The 14,780-nt window shown below is 39.0% G+C and overlaps 1 protein-coding gene across 1 annotated transcript; it reads left to right on the top strand.

Moving 5' to 3' along the window:
• The first annotated feature begins 3,957 nt into the window (after positions 1-3,957).
• Positions 3,958-8,151, top strand: ptmab (prothymosin alpha b). Its single transcript, XM_088350595.1, has 5 exons — positions 3,958-4,121; positions 5,976-6,041; positions 6,137-6,221; positions 6,298-6,380; positions 7,482-8,151. Exons 1-5 carry the CDS (start codon positions 4,074-4,076, stop codon positions 7,524-7,526), a joined length of 327 nt encoding a protein of 108 aa, XP_088206721.1. The 5' UTR covers positions 3,958-4,073; the 3' UTR covers positions 7,527-8,151.
• Positions 8,152-14,780: the final 6,629 nt, after the last annotated feature.

Genomic DNA, 14,780 nt, shown 5'->3' with positions numbered 1-14,780 from the left:
CATTACAAATACTCAATTGAAGCCTTAACTAAAGAAATAGAAAACATTTTTTGTAATAGCAGAAATGATATGTATTCATGAATAAACATGAAGATTTAATATATTGTTGAATTTGTTGAGCAAAAATATTCAAAGTTATAGAGTACATCGATTTTAAAGAACTCAATTGTATAATATGCATTGGAAATCTCAATTAAATGCGAGTCGCTAGCAAGTATTTTTTGCATTAAATATCTAGAAAAATAAAATGTCATACTATATTTTTCTTGTATTTATTTAGAGAAACACGTGTTCAGCTTTTTGAAAATTAGAAACACTGGGAAGAGAAGTGGCACCCAATCAGCTTTCTAGAAGTAGTACCGTATTTTCCGCACTATAAGGCGCACCTAAAATCTGATTTTTTTTTAAAAAAAAAGCTGACTATGCGCCTTATAATCCAGTGCGCCTTATATATGCAACTTACGGTAAGCAGCCACCGACTCCATTTTTCCCGTAGAAGAAGAAGTGCGCTGTGCATACTGGGAAATATTAAACAACGATTCTCTTTTATTTGTGCGTTTGTATAAAGACCCTAAAATGGCTCCTATTAAGAGACACGCTTAAGACGCAGAGTTTAAACTCAGGGCGATCAGTCACGCAGTAGAACACGGAACTAGAGCAGCAGCGAGAGAGTTTAACATTAATGAATCGATGGTGCGGAAGTGGAGGAAGCATGAGGATGAGCTGCGCCAAGTAAAGAAGACTAAACAAAGTTTCCGTGGCAATAAAGCACGATGGCCACAGTTAGAGGACACACTTGAACAGTGGGTTGTTGAATTGTCCCGAACTGCCAGACAACAACAGCGACACTGACTCGATTAATGACGACCTTGATGAGACAGAGCCGGACGTGTTGGATGTCCCATTCACTGAGATGGTCAATTTGAACACTGCAGAAGAAGAATTTGAGGGATTCGTAAATGAGGAGCTGGTAAAGCTCACTCTATGTTTTTCTTTTGTGTGTTTACGTTTTACATTTTACAGTTATTATGTTATTGCTTTATTGTTATTGTTTTTGCACATTACGAGTGTCACTATATTGTGATTGCACTAACGTTTAATTTACCATAACAATATCAGAGTTTTTTGTGTGTTGACTAAATGGAGGAAAAGTAAAATGTTATGCCTTGCTGTTGTTCAAAGATGTTAAAGATGTGTCACGAAAATGCTTTACCTCAGAAAAAATAATAAAACAGCTGTTTATTCATTTTGGGAGTGAATGGAGTTGTGGAATGCTTGTTTGTTAAAGTTTGACTGACCTATATGACTGTTTTGTTGACATTCCCTTTAGCGCGGCACCATCTAATGGTTGCATAACTACAGCCTCTACTGTAGCGCCTTATAATGCGGTGCGCCCTATGTATGGAAAAAGTTTTAAAATATATCATTCGTTGAAGGTGCGCCTTATAACCGCCTTATAGTGTGGAAAATACGGTACATTTTTTAAATATTTTATACATACTTCTGTTTTCAATACGGGCGAGCCGGAATCAGAAGCCTGGTGGGCCGCATTTGGCCCACAGGCCTTAGTTTACTCACCCTGTCCTAGATGAGCTTTGTTTCCTCTTTGATCAAATGTGACACCGTATTTTTAACGTCTTTAATTATTTTTTATCAAGTTTTGCATCCTAAATTAGTCTTTGTAGGCTGAAAATATTTTGATGTTATCTATTTTTGCTTTTTGTGGTTGACCGGCAGTCGTTTATTTTCAAATAACGAGCAACCAATTAGGGCTCGCCCTGTGGGTTACGTCAAACCACTCCATCAATAGGAGCCATCAAAGCCCCGCCCCCAACCCCCCTCCCGCACAATGGCGCCCGCCTCTGTCCTTTTCACACCTACCACTTGAAAAAAGCCGCAAACATTCGGAAATAAGGACACAAGCACACATATTTCGAAAAGGTATGACCTATTCCTCCATTTATGTTGCCTACAAAGCGTTCGTGTTCACTCTGAATTTCAATTTGTGAGGAAAACACTGAAGAAAAAGAACAAGAATAAGTGCGCCATTCGAAGACGACGGCAGACTGCCTTAAGATGGCGGATAGTGGGCGGGGCCTGCTCGATGTCAAATGGCGGCTGCATTCTGTTCCCTCAACCGCTTGATTTATTTTTCCATTCCCGACTTTTTTTGTTCGGTTATTATATCACTAAATAGACGAAATCCCGCCGTCGTCGTGCAGTTTAGCAGCCGCGCTGTCGGCATTTTCTCGTCCTTCTCGCACATTTCATCACCCTTCGTTCAGGGGGCGGGAGGAATGGGCTGTAAGACGCCTCATTGGTCCAGACGATAATCCCTCAAAGTGGGGAAGGGCGGGAGGTGCGTGGTGTAAGTCTCCTTCTCATTGGTTCAGAAGAGCATCCATCATACTGTGAAAGGCGGGAAAAGCAGGCCCTATGCTGCCATCTCACTGGTTCAGACGAGCATCCATTAAAGGATGTAGGGCGGGAGTAGCAGTTTGTAGTCGTTGTTTTATTGGTCCAAACAATCATCCATCACAGGGTGAAGGGCGGGAGGAGCGAGGTGAAAATAGTCGTGTCATTGGTCCGGAGAAGCATCCGTCAAACTTTTAAGGGCGGGAGTTGCGGGCCGTAAATCGCCGCCTTTTTGGTCCAAACGAGCATCCTTCAAACGGCGAAGGACGAGAGGATCAAGCTGTATTTCTCTAAACTAGAGATCTGAATTCTTCTTTTTTATTTTAGAGAAACTGTTCTTTTGGTTTGGTTTACTAAAGGGGGCTGCTTTTCAGATTTTCTTTTGTTTTTAGAGAGACAGTGATTAGTATTTAGTGCCTCCAAATGGTACAAAAAAAACAGCATTTATTTGAATACTGGGCAAAAATACACGAAGTATCATCCATTTTCTGCATTGATTTACCTCACTGGGGTAGACCAATGATCATTTTTATTGAAAAAAAAAACATAGGTGGAGAAATTTGTATTTCTTTTACATAGTAATCCCTACCTAGAAGTCGTCGCCATCTCTGTCTGGCATCTTGTTACTACATTGTGCTCTTGACACTGTGTTTTTGTTTGCATTAGACAAGAGAGTGCCATCTAGTGAACAAACATAACACACTGGCGCTTTAAAGACTACTGATAATGAAACGTTTTATAATAAAACAGATTTATAGTCAAACAGCAACACAGAACTAAAACAATATGCAAAACAATAGAATATATCTTCAAATTATTGGCTCTCCGGTGCTATAAATTATCCAGAGAATACAAAAAAATGTAACTATTTACACTTATTTTTTTTACACTTATTTTTGAATTAATAAATACAAATGAATGAAACAAAAAGGAAATGATCATCGGTATCTACTGAAAATTTCAATAGTGAATCAGTCTTGAGGGACAGATTCAGCTCCTTTTATTGGTTAGACTCTTTATTATTTTTTTCTCAATTTTCACTTTGTCCTCGTCTTGAACTCTCTAATGACAGCGATTATTGTACACATACTGACCAAAATCAAGGGCGTGACAAAAGGGAGCCAGCTCCCTATGAGTGGGGAGCCAGCTCTCTTCGTACTTTTCAAAGAGCCGGCCTTAGAGCTGTTTCGTTCTCGAACGACCCGTCATAATATAGTGAAAGGCGGGAGGAGCGGGTCGTAAGGCGCCACCTCATTGGTCCAAACGAGCATCCATCAACGGGTGACAAGCACGGAGGTTTTCTGGCGTATTTCCCGATTAAGATGACGCTAACGGGTCTAATTCTCCTCCCAGGTGTAACTGCTCACCTTTTGTGAGCTAAACTCACTTGTAATGACGACAATCTGAGGGTTGAAGTCACTAAAGGTCCTCGTAGGAAAGAGTGGGCGTGGATTTAAGGGGCTCGGTAATTCGAGACAGCGCTCACGCCCGGACAGCCAATCAAACGGAGGCGAACGAACCCGGGCTCCGCCCCCTAGTCTATATCAACCCCTCGGTCCGGAGTCGCTCGGCCATTGGCACAAAAACACGCAGCGCGACGTGACGTGGAATTAGTTTTTTGTTCGTCTTCGCCTGCGTGATTTCATTCACTTCGAACAATGGCTGACGCCGCTAAAGTCGACTCCGTGTCGGAACTCTCGGCCAAGGTAAGAAGGGGCGAAATAAAAAAGACATTTTTTATTTTGGGGGGCTGCCGCTTGTTAAGCCGCGCTCAGCTTTGCGACGGACGCGCGGGCGTGCAGGCGAGCGTCTGTCTTTCGAATGAAATCCCGATCGAATCCGGATCGAAATCCGCATTGGCGCCATGTGCGCTCGCCGGTTCGGGGTCCGGAGACGCGCGTAAAGGTTTTTGCGGCTTCCAGATGTCAGACGGACAACGACGCCAGCCTCATTGTCTTTGTTTCCTCCGGCGTCTCCGTTCGATTCCATCTCTGTAGAACCGGAGTCAGCCCGGATTCGCGTCCCGGCCGTCCGGATCTTATTTGCGCCTAGAGACGTCTTTTTTTCTTCTTTTTATTTTTATTTTTTACGCGCTCTCTGTTCTGGTCCCGAAAGTTCCTTGGAACCCAACCGCTTTCGGAGCGCCGATTTTTTTGTTTGTTTTTAAATGGCTTCCGCGTCTCTTAGCAAGCTTTTCCATTTATTGAATGTGTTTTTTTTGAAAGGCGGGCAATGCAGAGCACTTAGCGCGTGCGTGTGATGCTGCGTGCGCGCTCTCTCTCTCGCCTTCACAACACAAGTTAAGCGTGGCGTGCACGCGCCTCATACAAACTTGGGTTAAATACGGTTATTGTTTTTTGTTCATTGTGATTTGCACCTACACCAAAAGGGATTATTTCCCTCCATTGATCCCTCTGATGTTTCACGTAGTTTTTTGTAGTCCTATTTGGGCCATGTGTCTTGTTCTATTGTCCTCCGCGCGCCAAGCTCCCCCACCCCCAATTTGCACTCATTCCTGCTTTCCCCCCTCCCCGCAAAAACGCCCCCCCCCCCCCCACCGGTTAGGATTCGCAGACGCACTGCATTTCGGGTAAAGCAGTTCGTGTCCCGGGCGTGTCTGGTGACAGCAGGCGCTGACGCACTACAATACCCACAGTGCCCGGCGGTCACAGAAGCCGACGAGAAGACGTGAAGAAGGCGGGGTTAACTGGGTGGGGGAGGTCGGGGGCGGACACTTCCCTGCATGCAAAGCGCTTCCGAAGAGGGATTGCAAATATTTCATGACCAAAATATGGATTGACGTCTCAATACGCCTTGAAATGAGGTGGGAATGTAAACAATCGAACTTTACTTCATCGAACGTTGAAGCACCGCACTTAAATTCTTGATATATTTTGACCCTTATTTCGATGAATTCCCGCTGCTGCCTCCGCGCATGCGCACTGTACATCCCCATTTTCATTCCATGGCGCGTTTCAATGACAATAAATTCAATTTAATTCCTTAGTGAAGATCAATTTAGCCTCATGGATGTCCATTATTGTGTTCAGTGTTTTTAAAAAGGTGAAATAAAGAGAATAAGGATACGTTAGTGTGTCAATAAAAGTAAATATTGTGTTCCCGCTTTGCAGAATATGGATGTAGGCCATTCGGCGCCCTCTGGTGGATGAAAACGGACGCGTTACGCAAAGTGTCATATTACAAAGTGCGAAAATGGCAAATTTTGTTGAAATGAACAAATTATACTTTAAAAAATAGATTCTTTGTTTATAGTTTTCATAAAACAACTCAAGCGTGTGTGTGGGGGGGATGCCGTTTCTCGCCATAAATATAGTATATGCTATACATAGGTTTTTAGCGCTCTCTAGTGGCTATAAGGAAGAATTACACCATATATCAAATTACACAGTGTGAACTGTAGCACATTTAAAGTGACGCTCGTTTTCTTTTCGACCTGAGAAAAGTCAATACGTCACTTCCGACCATTTTCTGTGACCTTCAAAATAAGAGCATCGTCAAGTTGTGGGTTTGACGTCACCAACATGTTTCTGCCGCTTCAGGAATTGAAGGAGAAGAAGCTCGCGGAGGAGAAAGAAAACGGCAAAGGTGCCGCTACGAACGGAAAGGTGAGCGAAAGCAAAATATCGGCAGACATTTTATTTTTGAGTCCCCGAAAAGATAAAAAGAAGATAAAGGATGTCTGCCATTTTTCTTTTCCCAGGAGAACGAGGAAAACGGCGAGCCCGAGTTGGACGACGAAGAAGACGACGAGGTGGACGAAGAGGACGAGGAAGACGACGGAGAAGGTGCCCAACTCAGATCCCTGAGGTACTCCTCGTGGGTCGGCATGGCGACCGCTAACCGCGGGCTTGTTGTCGCTAGGTGACGAGGAAGACGAAGATGAGGACGAAGACGAGCTGGAGGGCGGGACCAAGAGGGCGGCTGAGGACGACGATGACGATGAGGTAATTGCGAAAACCCCGGGTACGAATGTATCCGTCAAAATAAAAGCAATCGTTTGGGCTTGTCATTGGGAAAGTGCCGCCAAAATAAAAGCTAGGATTGGTGAAATGTTGGGTCTTTTTGTCCCAATCAGGAAAATTATCACGGAAAAAGTTAGGCCACCAGAATAAAATGGGTGGTAACTTGGTAAGCTGTAGGGAAAGCACCGCCAAATTAAAAGCTTTCCACCCCACTGTATGCACCTTTCTTCCTCAGTAAATAATACAGTCCGACAGAATTGCAAGCTAACATCACAATAAAATGGGCTGTAAATTGTGAAACTCGGGAGAATGCCGCCAAAATAAAAGCTGCTAGACACAATGGTTGGTCATCGAGAAGCTGTGGGGAAAGCGCTGCCAAAATAAAAGCTGGTGAAGGGAGTTAGAGCTCTTGGGTGTATATTTTTTTGTCCCCACTAAGAAAAGTATTCCAGGAAATATGTTGCTATCACAATAAAACAGGTGGTTTGGGATGAGGAGGGTAAAGCGCCACCAAAACAAAAGCGATAAGAATAAATTAGGAAGAGCTGAGGAGTAAACGCTGTCAAAATAAAAGCAGGCTGAGGAAGTTTGTGTCTTTTTATCCCCACCAGGATAACCACTGCGTGAAAAATGTGACTTCCACATAAAATGGGTGGTTATGACCTGCATTGGGTAGAAGAGGGGAAAGCACCGCCAAAATAAAAGCGATCAGAATAAACTGATGAGCTCAGGAGCACTCGCTGACAAAATAAAAGCAGGCTGAGGAAGTCTTTTTTCCCCACTAGGAAAACCATTGTGTGAAAAGTGACATAAAGTGGGTGGTTATGACCTGCATTGGGAAGAAGAGGGGTAATTGCCGCCAAAATAAAAGCTGTCAGACTAAATTAGGTAGGCTGTGGCGCAGGCGCTGCCAAAACAAAAGCAGGCTAAGGAAGTTTAAACCTTTTCTTTGTCCACACCAGAATTTTTTTTTTAAATCTTTTGGGTGGTCTGAACTTTTAACAATTTGTGGAGAAAGCGCCGCCAAAATAAAAGCAAGCCAAGGAAGTGAAACGTCTTTTTCCTTTTTCTAATTTTGACCAGGACGAAGTGGAAACCAAGAAGCAGAAAACCGACGACGACGATTGACGCGGCGGCCCCCCGTCGGCGACCGGGCGCCGGGCCACTTCCTGGTTCGGCTCAGGGGGCGGAGCCAAAGGCGCGCTGGCCCCGCCCAAACCGGGGAAAACGCGGTCATTAGCGAGTAGATATCCCGGCCCGGTCGACCGTTTTTCTCGCCCGTCCTCAAGACAAACAATAACAGCGGAGAATTAGTTTGTATTTTTATTTACATTTTATATTTTTGTACATATTGTCGGGGAGGAGGCCAGCGGGGGCCCCGCTTAAGCAGATCTCGGAGACCCCGCCCCCTCGCACCCCAAAAAGGCTTTTTGAACTCGGAGCATTCCAGTCCATTCCGTTTCGCGAGCTGCGCCGCAAAACTTTCTTTTATTTTGAAGGGGAAGGCCAAAGAAAAAAAAAACGGGAGCCTCTCGCCTTCCTTCCTTTCCTTCTTTTATTTTCCTCGACTTCCTGTTTTGCGGCCGCCTCTCGGTCTACGTGCAAAGTTTGGTGTTTTGACAATAAACCGGACTTTTATTTTGTGACTCTTTTGCTCTTTGGCTTCTCGGCCGTTTCAGGAAATAATATTCGACGTTTTTTTTTGGAACCTCAATTACTCGGATGATTTGAAATAAAAACATAAACTATGCCATCCCTTGCGTATTTTGATGTTATTTTCCATGGAAGACGGGCGGTGGCGCTGTTTCACGGGGACATAATAGAGAAGCGTTTGCATGGGGGTGGGAAACTCATTAGAGTCAGGGGCCCCATTGGGTCCAATCCATTTAGATTTGCTTTTAAATACTTCCATCAAATTCGTTTTGAAATGCTCACAATTAATAGTAACATACTATGGGTAGAAATTCTACACTTTATTCATCCCCGAAGGAAAATTCTGACTTCCAGCAGTATCCTTGTGTTGAAAAATAAAACAATAAAATAAAAGATATAGAATACAAAAATACCCAATATAACGTGTTGATATAGAGTATTTAAATAGTGCTACGGAAAATACACACCGTCATAAGAATAGGGTGGTATGCAAATGTGGGGGTGGGGTCTAATGTGGGCTTTTACGCTCCTGGGTGGAGTTAAAGAGCCTCATGGCATGAGGAAGAAATCTTAGAGTGTCCGTGGAACAAGACTTTGATGGCAGTCTGTCACTGAAGCTGCTCTATGTTCCTACTTTAAACACTTTGAAATTTAGATATGTAGTATTACTGTAGTTTTTTTTGTATTTCTGTAGTATTTCCATAAGAGATCTTATCTACAGCCAGTTTTTTTGTAGTATTATTGTAGTTGTATTCCTGCAGCAGTATTTACTTAGTCTTTTTGTAGTATTTATACATTTCTGTTTTATATCCATAATATACATTTTGTAGTATAGTATTTTTGTATTATAATATTGCTGTAGTGGTTCTCTGTAGAAGTATTTTCGAAGTATTTCCATAGCAGCATTTTGTACGATTTCTATACAATTTTGTGCTCCCAAAGTAGTATTTCTACTGTAATATATCTAGTATTTATCTCATCTCATCAGCCGTACCGCTTATCCTCATTAGGGTCGCGGGGGGGCTGGAGCCCATCCCAGCCATCTCCGGGCAGTGGGCAGGGGACACCCTGAACTGGTTGCCAGCCAATCGCAGGGCACACATGGACAGACAACTCATTCGCTCATTCACACCTAGGGACAATTTGGACCGACCAATTCACCTGAAACGCATGTTTTTGGAACGTGGGAGGAAACCGGAGTGCCCGGAGGAAACCCACGCAAGCACGGGGAGAACATACAAACTCCGCACAGGAAGTCTGGAGCTGGATTTGAACCCACGACAGGTTCCCATGACATGAACTGTGCCGCACAAGCGCTAACCACTGCGCCGCCGTGCTTCTAGTATTTATGTATTATAGTATTACTATGTATATATTTTTTTGTATTTCTGTACATAAGAGGTTTTGTAGTACAACCCGTCTTTTTCTAGTATTATTGGAGTTGTATTCCTGTAGCAGTATTTTCCTAGTAGTATTTATATAATTTTGTATTATATCCATAATATACATTTTGTACTATAGTATTTTTGTATTATAAAATCGCTGTAGTGGTATTTTTGTCATATTTCCATAGTAGGATTTCTATATAATCTTGTACTCCCAAAGTAGTATTTCTAGTAACATATCTGTAGTTGAATTTTCGTAGTATTTCGGTTGTAAAGTTTCTGTAGTATTTTTGTATCATAGTATTACTATAGTAGTATTTCTCCAGTATTTTTGTTCTATTCAGAACAAAAGAAAAAGTTTTGCTACAAATCTATCGTAGTAATTGTATAGTATTTTTTTGGGGGGGGGGGACAAAGTTGGCACCAAATGGAGTACTTTATTTACTATTATATCAATTTGGCCATTTTGGTTTGGCGGGCACTTTTGGATATCATTGAGCGTCTCCAGATAGAAATCACAAGATGTGCAACGCAAACGCTCTCGTGAAGGATTGCAACAAACAATGCGTCCGTTCGATTCCCTTTCTCTTAATAAGATGCTAAAAATGTGATTTTGTTAGCATGCTAAATAGGAAGGGTCCCGTCTTCAATCCAGTCAATTCAAGTCCAAATCTGAATATATTGACCTCTTAGCGGGCCTAATCCGGCCCGCAGGCCGCATGTTTCGCACCCCTGAGTTAAAGACCTCTGATTTATGGCAGAAGCGGTGAAAACCCAAATCCGGCAGGTAGAAACCCTTTATAGACCACAAGCATCATGGCCTAGCGTAGCTGGGCATTCTCCTTGGGCCAGGTTGTCGGGACCGTGGTTTGTTGTAAATGCGCCAATGAGCCACTAGGGAATGCTACAGAGCCACATGGCCGCATTCACCTCTTTTTAACAAAAGCAGATGTTTATGGATTTTGTTGATATTTATTGAAAGTTCCTCAAAACCTAGCTAAAACACCCCCAGAGACCTAAAGTACTAAATCTGGATTTATATCATAGTTTTGATCTAAACAGACTAGATAGACGTGTGTGTGTATAAATACAGTGTGTAATATTTGACCACTGCAGGGTGTTGTGCAAGTGACGAGTGCTAAATAGCACAAGGAAGACTAAACACAAAATTATTTTGCCTCTTTTTCCTAGATTTTTTTTAAGAGGGTAAAAAAAATAGTAAAAAAGGAAGAGAATAATGAATGAATGAATAAATATAAATGAAATAATAGAAATATAATATGAATAAAATTAATAAATGGAAAATTTAAACTGAAGTAAAAATGAAAGAAAAACAGGAAAAATAACTTAAAACGAGCAAAAATTCTTACAATGAAACAAACTGTTCACATTTTCTCATTTTTTGCTAACAAACAAATAGGCACAGGAAAGGGTTTGTGGGTAGCCTAGGGAGCAAGATGGCGGCCAGTCATGTCAGCTTCCTCAAGGTGAGTTAAATGCTGACTTCTAAAGTATTTTTAAAAAATGGATTTGTACACGACAGTTAATATGCCTATCATTTAAATCATTATTAGTTTTTCAAATGACGTTTTTTTTCACCCACCAGGAGGCGCTCAAACACACACACTGTCCCTTTAACAAAGCTATTTGTGTGAGTGCAATTGAGCCCTACTGTCAAATATTAAGCGCACGTACCGTTTAGCCAATCAGAAAGCAGCAGAAAATGCCTATCAGTCAAGAAGCGAGACCGTGAAAAGTCGACCGCGTTATAGCGAGGCCTCACTGTATTTACACCATCTCCCCTGTGCATTCTGCTATAAAGCCACTAGAGGTCGCTGTCCACAGAACATGAATAATGGAATACAGGCGTTCTAAAATATAGTGGGAAATAGCGCTAAACTCTTGTTGGACGTGAGCTAAGCGGCTGCTTAGAATCCTGCAACCGGTAGGGGGCCCCCAAGAGCAATTGACTTACAGTATACAGTATTACTAATTTTATATACTGTATACTTTTTCGTGAGTGAGGATTACTTATAAATACTATCAAATATACGTTAATTTACAAAAAAAGGTAATATGTATGTATGCATATATCATTTTGCCTTCATTCTGAAAAGAAAACATAGTATATGAATGCTACAACAGTATTACTATAAGACAAAATACTACCCCAGAAATACTACCCCAGAAATACCACAGAAAATACAACTACAGTCAAATTTGGTCCTTAAAATTATTATTTTTTTTGGCTTTCATTCTGAAAAGAAAAAATACTGTAGAAATACTACAAAAAATAAGACTACTTTTATACTATAAAATAATACTACAGAAATATGACCCCAAAAATACTACACAAAATACGACCACAGTAATATTACAAAAATATTAAAGAAATATATTATAGAAATACTACCAAAACACTGCTTTTGAAAGACATCGAAAATACTTCTACAAAAATACTACTACACAATACTAGAATACAAAACACTGCTAGAGAAATATTACTACAGTGGGTAGTAGTACTACAGTAGTATTACAACAGCAATACTACAAAAAATACGACTAATTTTATTCTATAAAATAATACTACAGAAATATTAACCCTAAAATACTACACGAAATACGACCACAGTAATATTACAAAAATATTACACAAATATGACAAAAAATACTACAATAGAAATACTGTGAAAATACTACTAAAACACTGCTTTGGAAAGACATCAAAAATACTTCTAAAAATACTACTACATAATACTATAATACAAAACACTGCTAGAGAAATATTACTACAGTAAGTAATAGTACTATAGTAGTATTACAACAGCAACACTACAAAAATTCCATGGAAATCTGACAAAAATAAAACTACAATAATACTGTACTACGAAAAAACAAAACACCTACAGAAATACTATGAAATACATCAGAAATACGAAAAAAATACTGTAGAAATACTTCAAAAATATGACTACTTTTAAACTACAAAATTAAATATTACCCCAAAAATACTACACGAAATACGACCACAGTAATATTACAAAAATATCAAAGAAATACGGCAAAAAATACTACAATAGAAATACTACAAAATACTACTAAAACACTGCTTTGGAAAGACATCAAAAATACTTCTACAAAAATACTACTACATAATACTATAATACAAAACACTGCTAGAGAAATATTACTACAGTGGGTAGTAGTACTACAGTAGTATTACAACAGCAATGCTACAAAAAATACGACTAATTTTATACTATAAAATAATACTACAGAAATATTGACCCTAAAATACTACACGAAATACGACCACAGTAATATTACAAAAATATTAAACAAATATGACAAAAAAATACTACAATAGAAATACTGTAAAAATACTACTAAAACACTGCTTTGGAAAGACATCAAAAATACTTCTAAAAAATACTACTGCATAATACTATAATACAAAACACTGCTAGAGAAATATTACTACAGTAAGAAATAGTACTATTGTAGTATTACAACAGCTATACTACAAAAATTCCATGGAAATCTGACAAAAATAAAACTACAATAATACTGTACTACGAAAATACGACAAAAAATTCTACGGAAATACTATAAAATACATCAGAAATATTACAAAAATACACAAGAAATAATACGAGAGTAATACCAAAATGATATAACCATTGTGATACTACAAAAAATACTACAGATATACAACCCAAAAATATATCCCAAAAATACTACAGTCATAATTACTGATTTGGCTGACCTGTGCCCGCTCCTTTCCTTTTTTTCCTCTTGTTTTCTCTTGTTTTCTTTGTTCCCTTTCTTTCTTTTTTAATCCTTTCCTTTTTTCTCCCCGCTTTTTTTTATCCTTTTCTCTTCTTTCATTCGTTTTCTCATTTTCCTTTTATCATGTTTTACACTTTTTCCCTTTTCTTCTTTGTTTCAGTTTTACATTTTTTTTATTTTTTTTTTATTTTTTCTATTTTTTTTGTGCTTTTTTCTCAAGTTTTCTTCTTTCCCTTTCTTTCTTTTTTAATCCTTTCATTCCCCCGGGACCCCCTTTTTATCTTTTTCTCTTCTTTCGTTCATTTTCTTTTTAATGTGTTTTTCACCTTTTTGTTTTCTTCTTTGTTTCAGTTTAAAATTTTCTTATTTTTTTCCATATTTTTTTATTTTTTTTATTTTTTTGTGCTTTTTTTCTCTAGTTTTCTTCTTTCCCTTTCTTTCTTTTTAAATCTTTTCATTCCCCCGGGAAGCCTCTTTTTCTCTTCTTTCATTCATTTTCTTATTTTCTTTTTAACGTGTTTTTCACCTTTTTGTTTTCTTCTTTGTTTCAGTTTTAAATTTTCTTAATTTTTCAATTTTTTTTTCTTTTTTTGTGTTTTTTCTCAAGTTTTCTTCTTTCCCTTTCTTTCTTTTTTAATCCTTTCCTTTGTTCTCCCCGCTTTTTTATCCTTTTCTCTTCTTTCATTTGTTTTCTCATTTTCCTTTTATCATGTTTTACACTTTTTTTCTTTTCTTCTTTGTTTCAGTTTTATTTTCTTTATTTTTTTTAGTTTCTTGTTTTTTTGTGCTTTTTTTCTTTAGTTTTCTTCTTTCCCTTTCTTTCTTTTTTAATCCTTTCCTTTTTTCTCCCCGCTTTTTTTTATCCTTTTCTCTCCCTTCATTCGTTTTCTCCTTTTCCTTTTATCATGTTTTACACTTTTTTTCTTTTCTTCTTTGTTTCAGTTTTACATTTTCTTTATTTTTTTTTAGTTTTTCTATTTTTTTTGTGCTTTTTTCTCAAGTTTTCTTCTTTCCCTTTCTTTCTTTTTTAATCCTTTCATTCACCCGGGACCCCCTTTTTATCTTTTTCTCTTCTTTCATTTGTTTTCTTATTTTCCTTTCATCATGTTTTTCACCCTTTTTTTCTTCTTTGTTTCAGTTTTAAATTTTCTTTATTTTTTTCTAGTTTTTCCTACTTTTTTTTCCCTCTACTTTTCTTCTTTCCCTTTCTTTGTTTTTTAAATCCTTTTCTTTTTTCTCCCCGCATTTTTTATCCTTTTCTCTTCTTTCATTCGTTTTCTCATTTTCCTTTTATCACGTTTTACACTTTTTTTATTTTCTTCTTTGTTTCAGTTTTACATTTTCTTTATTTTTTTTTTTGTTTTTCTTATTTTTTGGTGCTTTTTTTCTCTAGTTTTCCTTTTTTCCTTTTCTTTTCTCTTTTCCTTCTTCACAAAATCCAGAAACTGGAGATTGTGTGCGGCGTGTTTGGATTTATGCCTCGTTACGTGACCCCCCCCCCCCCCTCCCCCTTGCCGGCCTCCCCCCAGTATGAGGGCCACCGAGGTGATTAGTG

Source organism: Urocampus carinirostris, chromosome 1 (genome assembly GCF_059441175.1).
Source record: "Urocampus carinirostris isolate Australia breed hairy pipefish chromosome 1, RoL_Ucar_1.0, whole genome shotgun sequence".
NCBI classification, from domain to species: domain Eukaryota; kingdom Metazoa; phylum Chordata; class Actinopteri; order Syngnathiformes; family Syngnathidae; genus Urocampus; species Urocampus carinirostris.
This window is presented reverse-complemented; position numbering and strand designations above follow the sequence as displayed.

Bases quoted from the DNA above. Each gene is read 5' to 3' on its own strand.
- ptmab (XM_088350595.1), top strand. From the start codon at position 4,074: ATGGCTGACGCCGCTAAAGTCGACTCCGTGTCGGAACTCTCGGCCAAG. The intron at 6,042-6,136 runs GTGAGCGAAAGC...TTCTTTTCCCAG, and splicing joins GTGCCGCTACGAACGGAAAG to GAGAACGAGGAAAACGGCGA. The intron at 6,222-6,297 runs GTGCCCAACTCA...TGTTGTCGCTAG, and splicing joins CGAGGAAGACGACGGAGAAG to GTGACGAGGAAGACGAAGAT.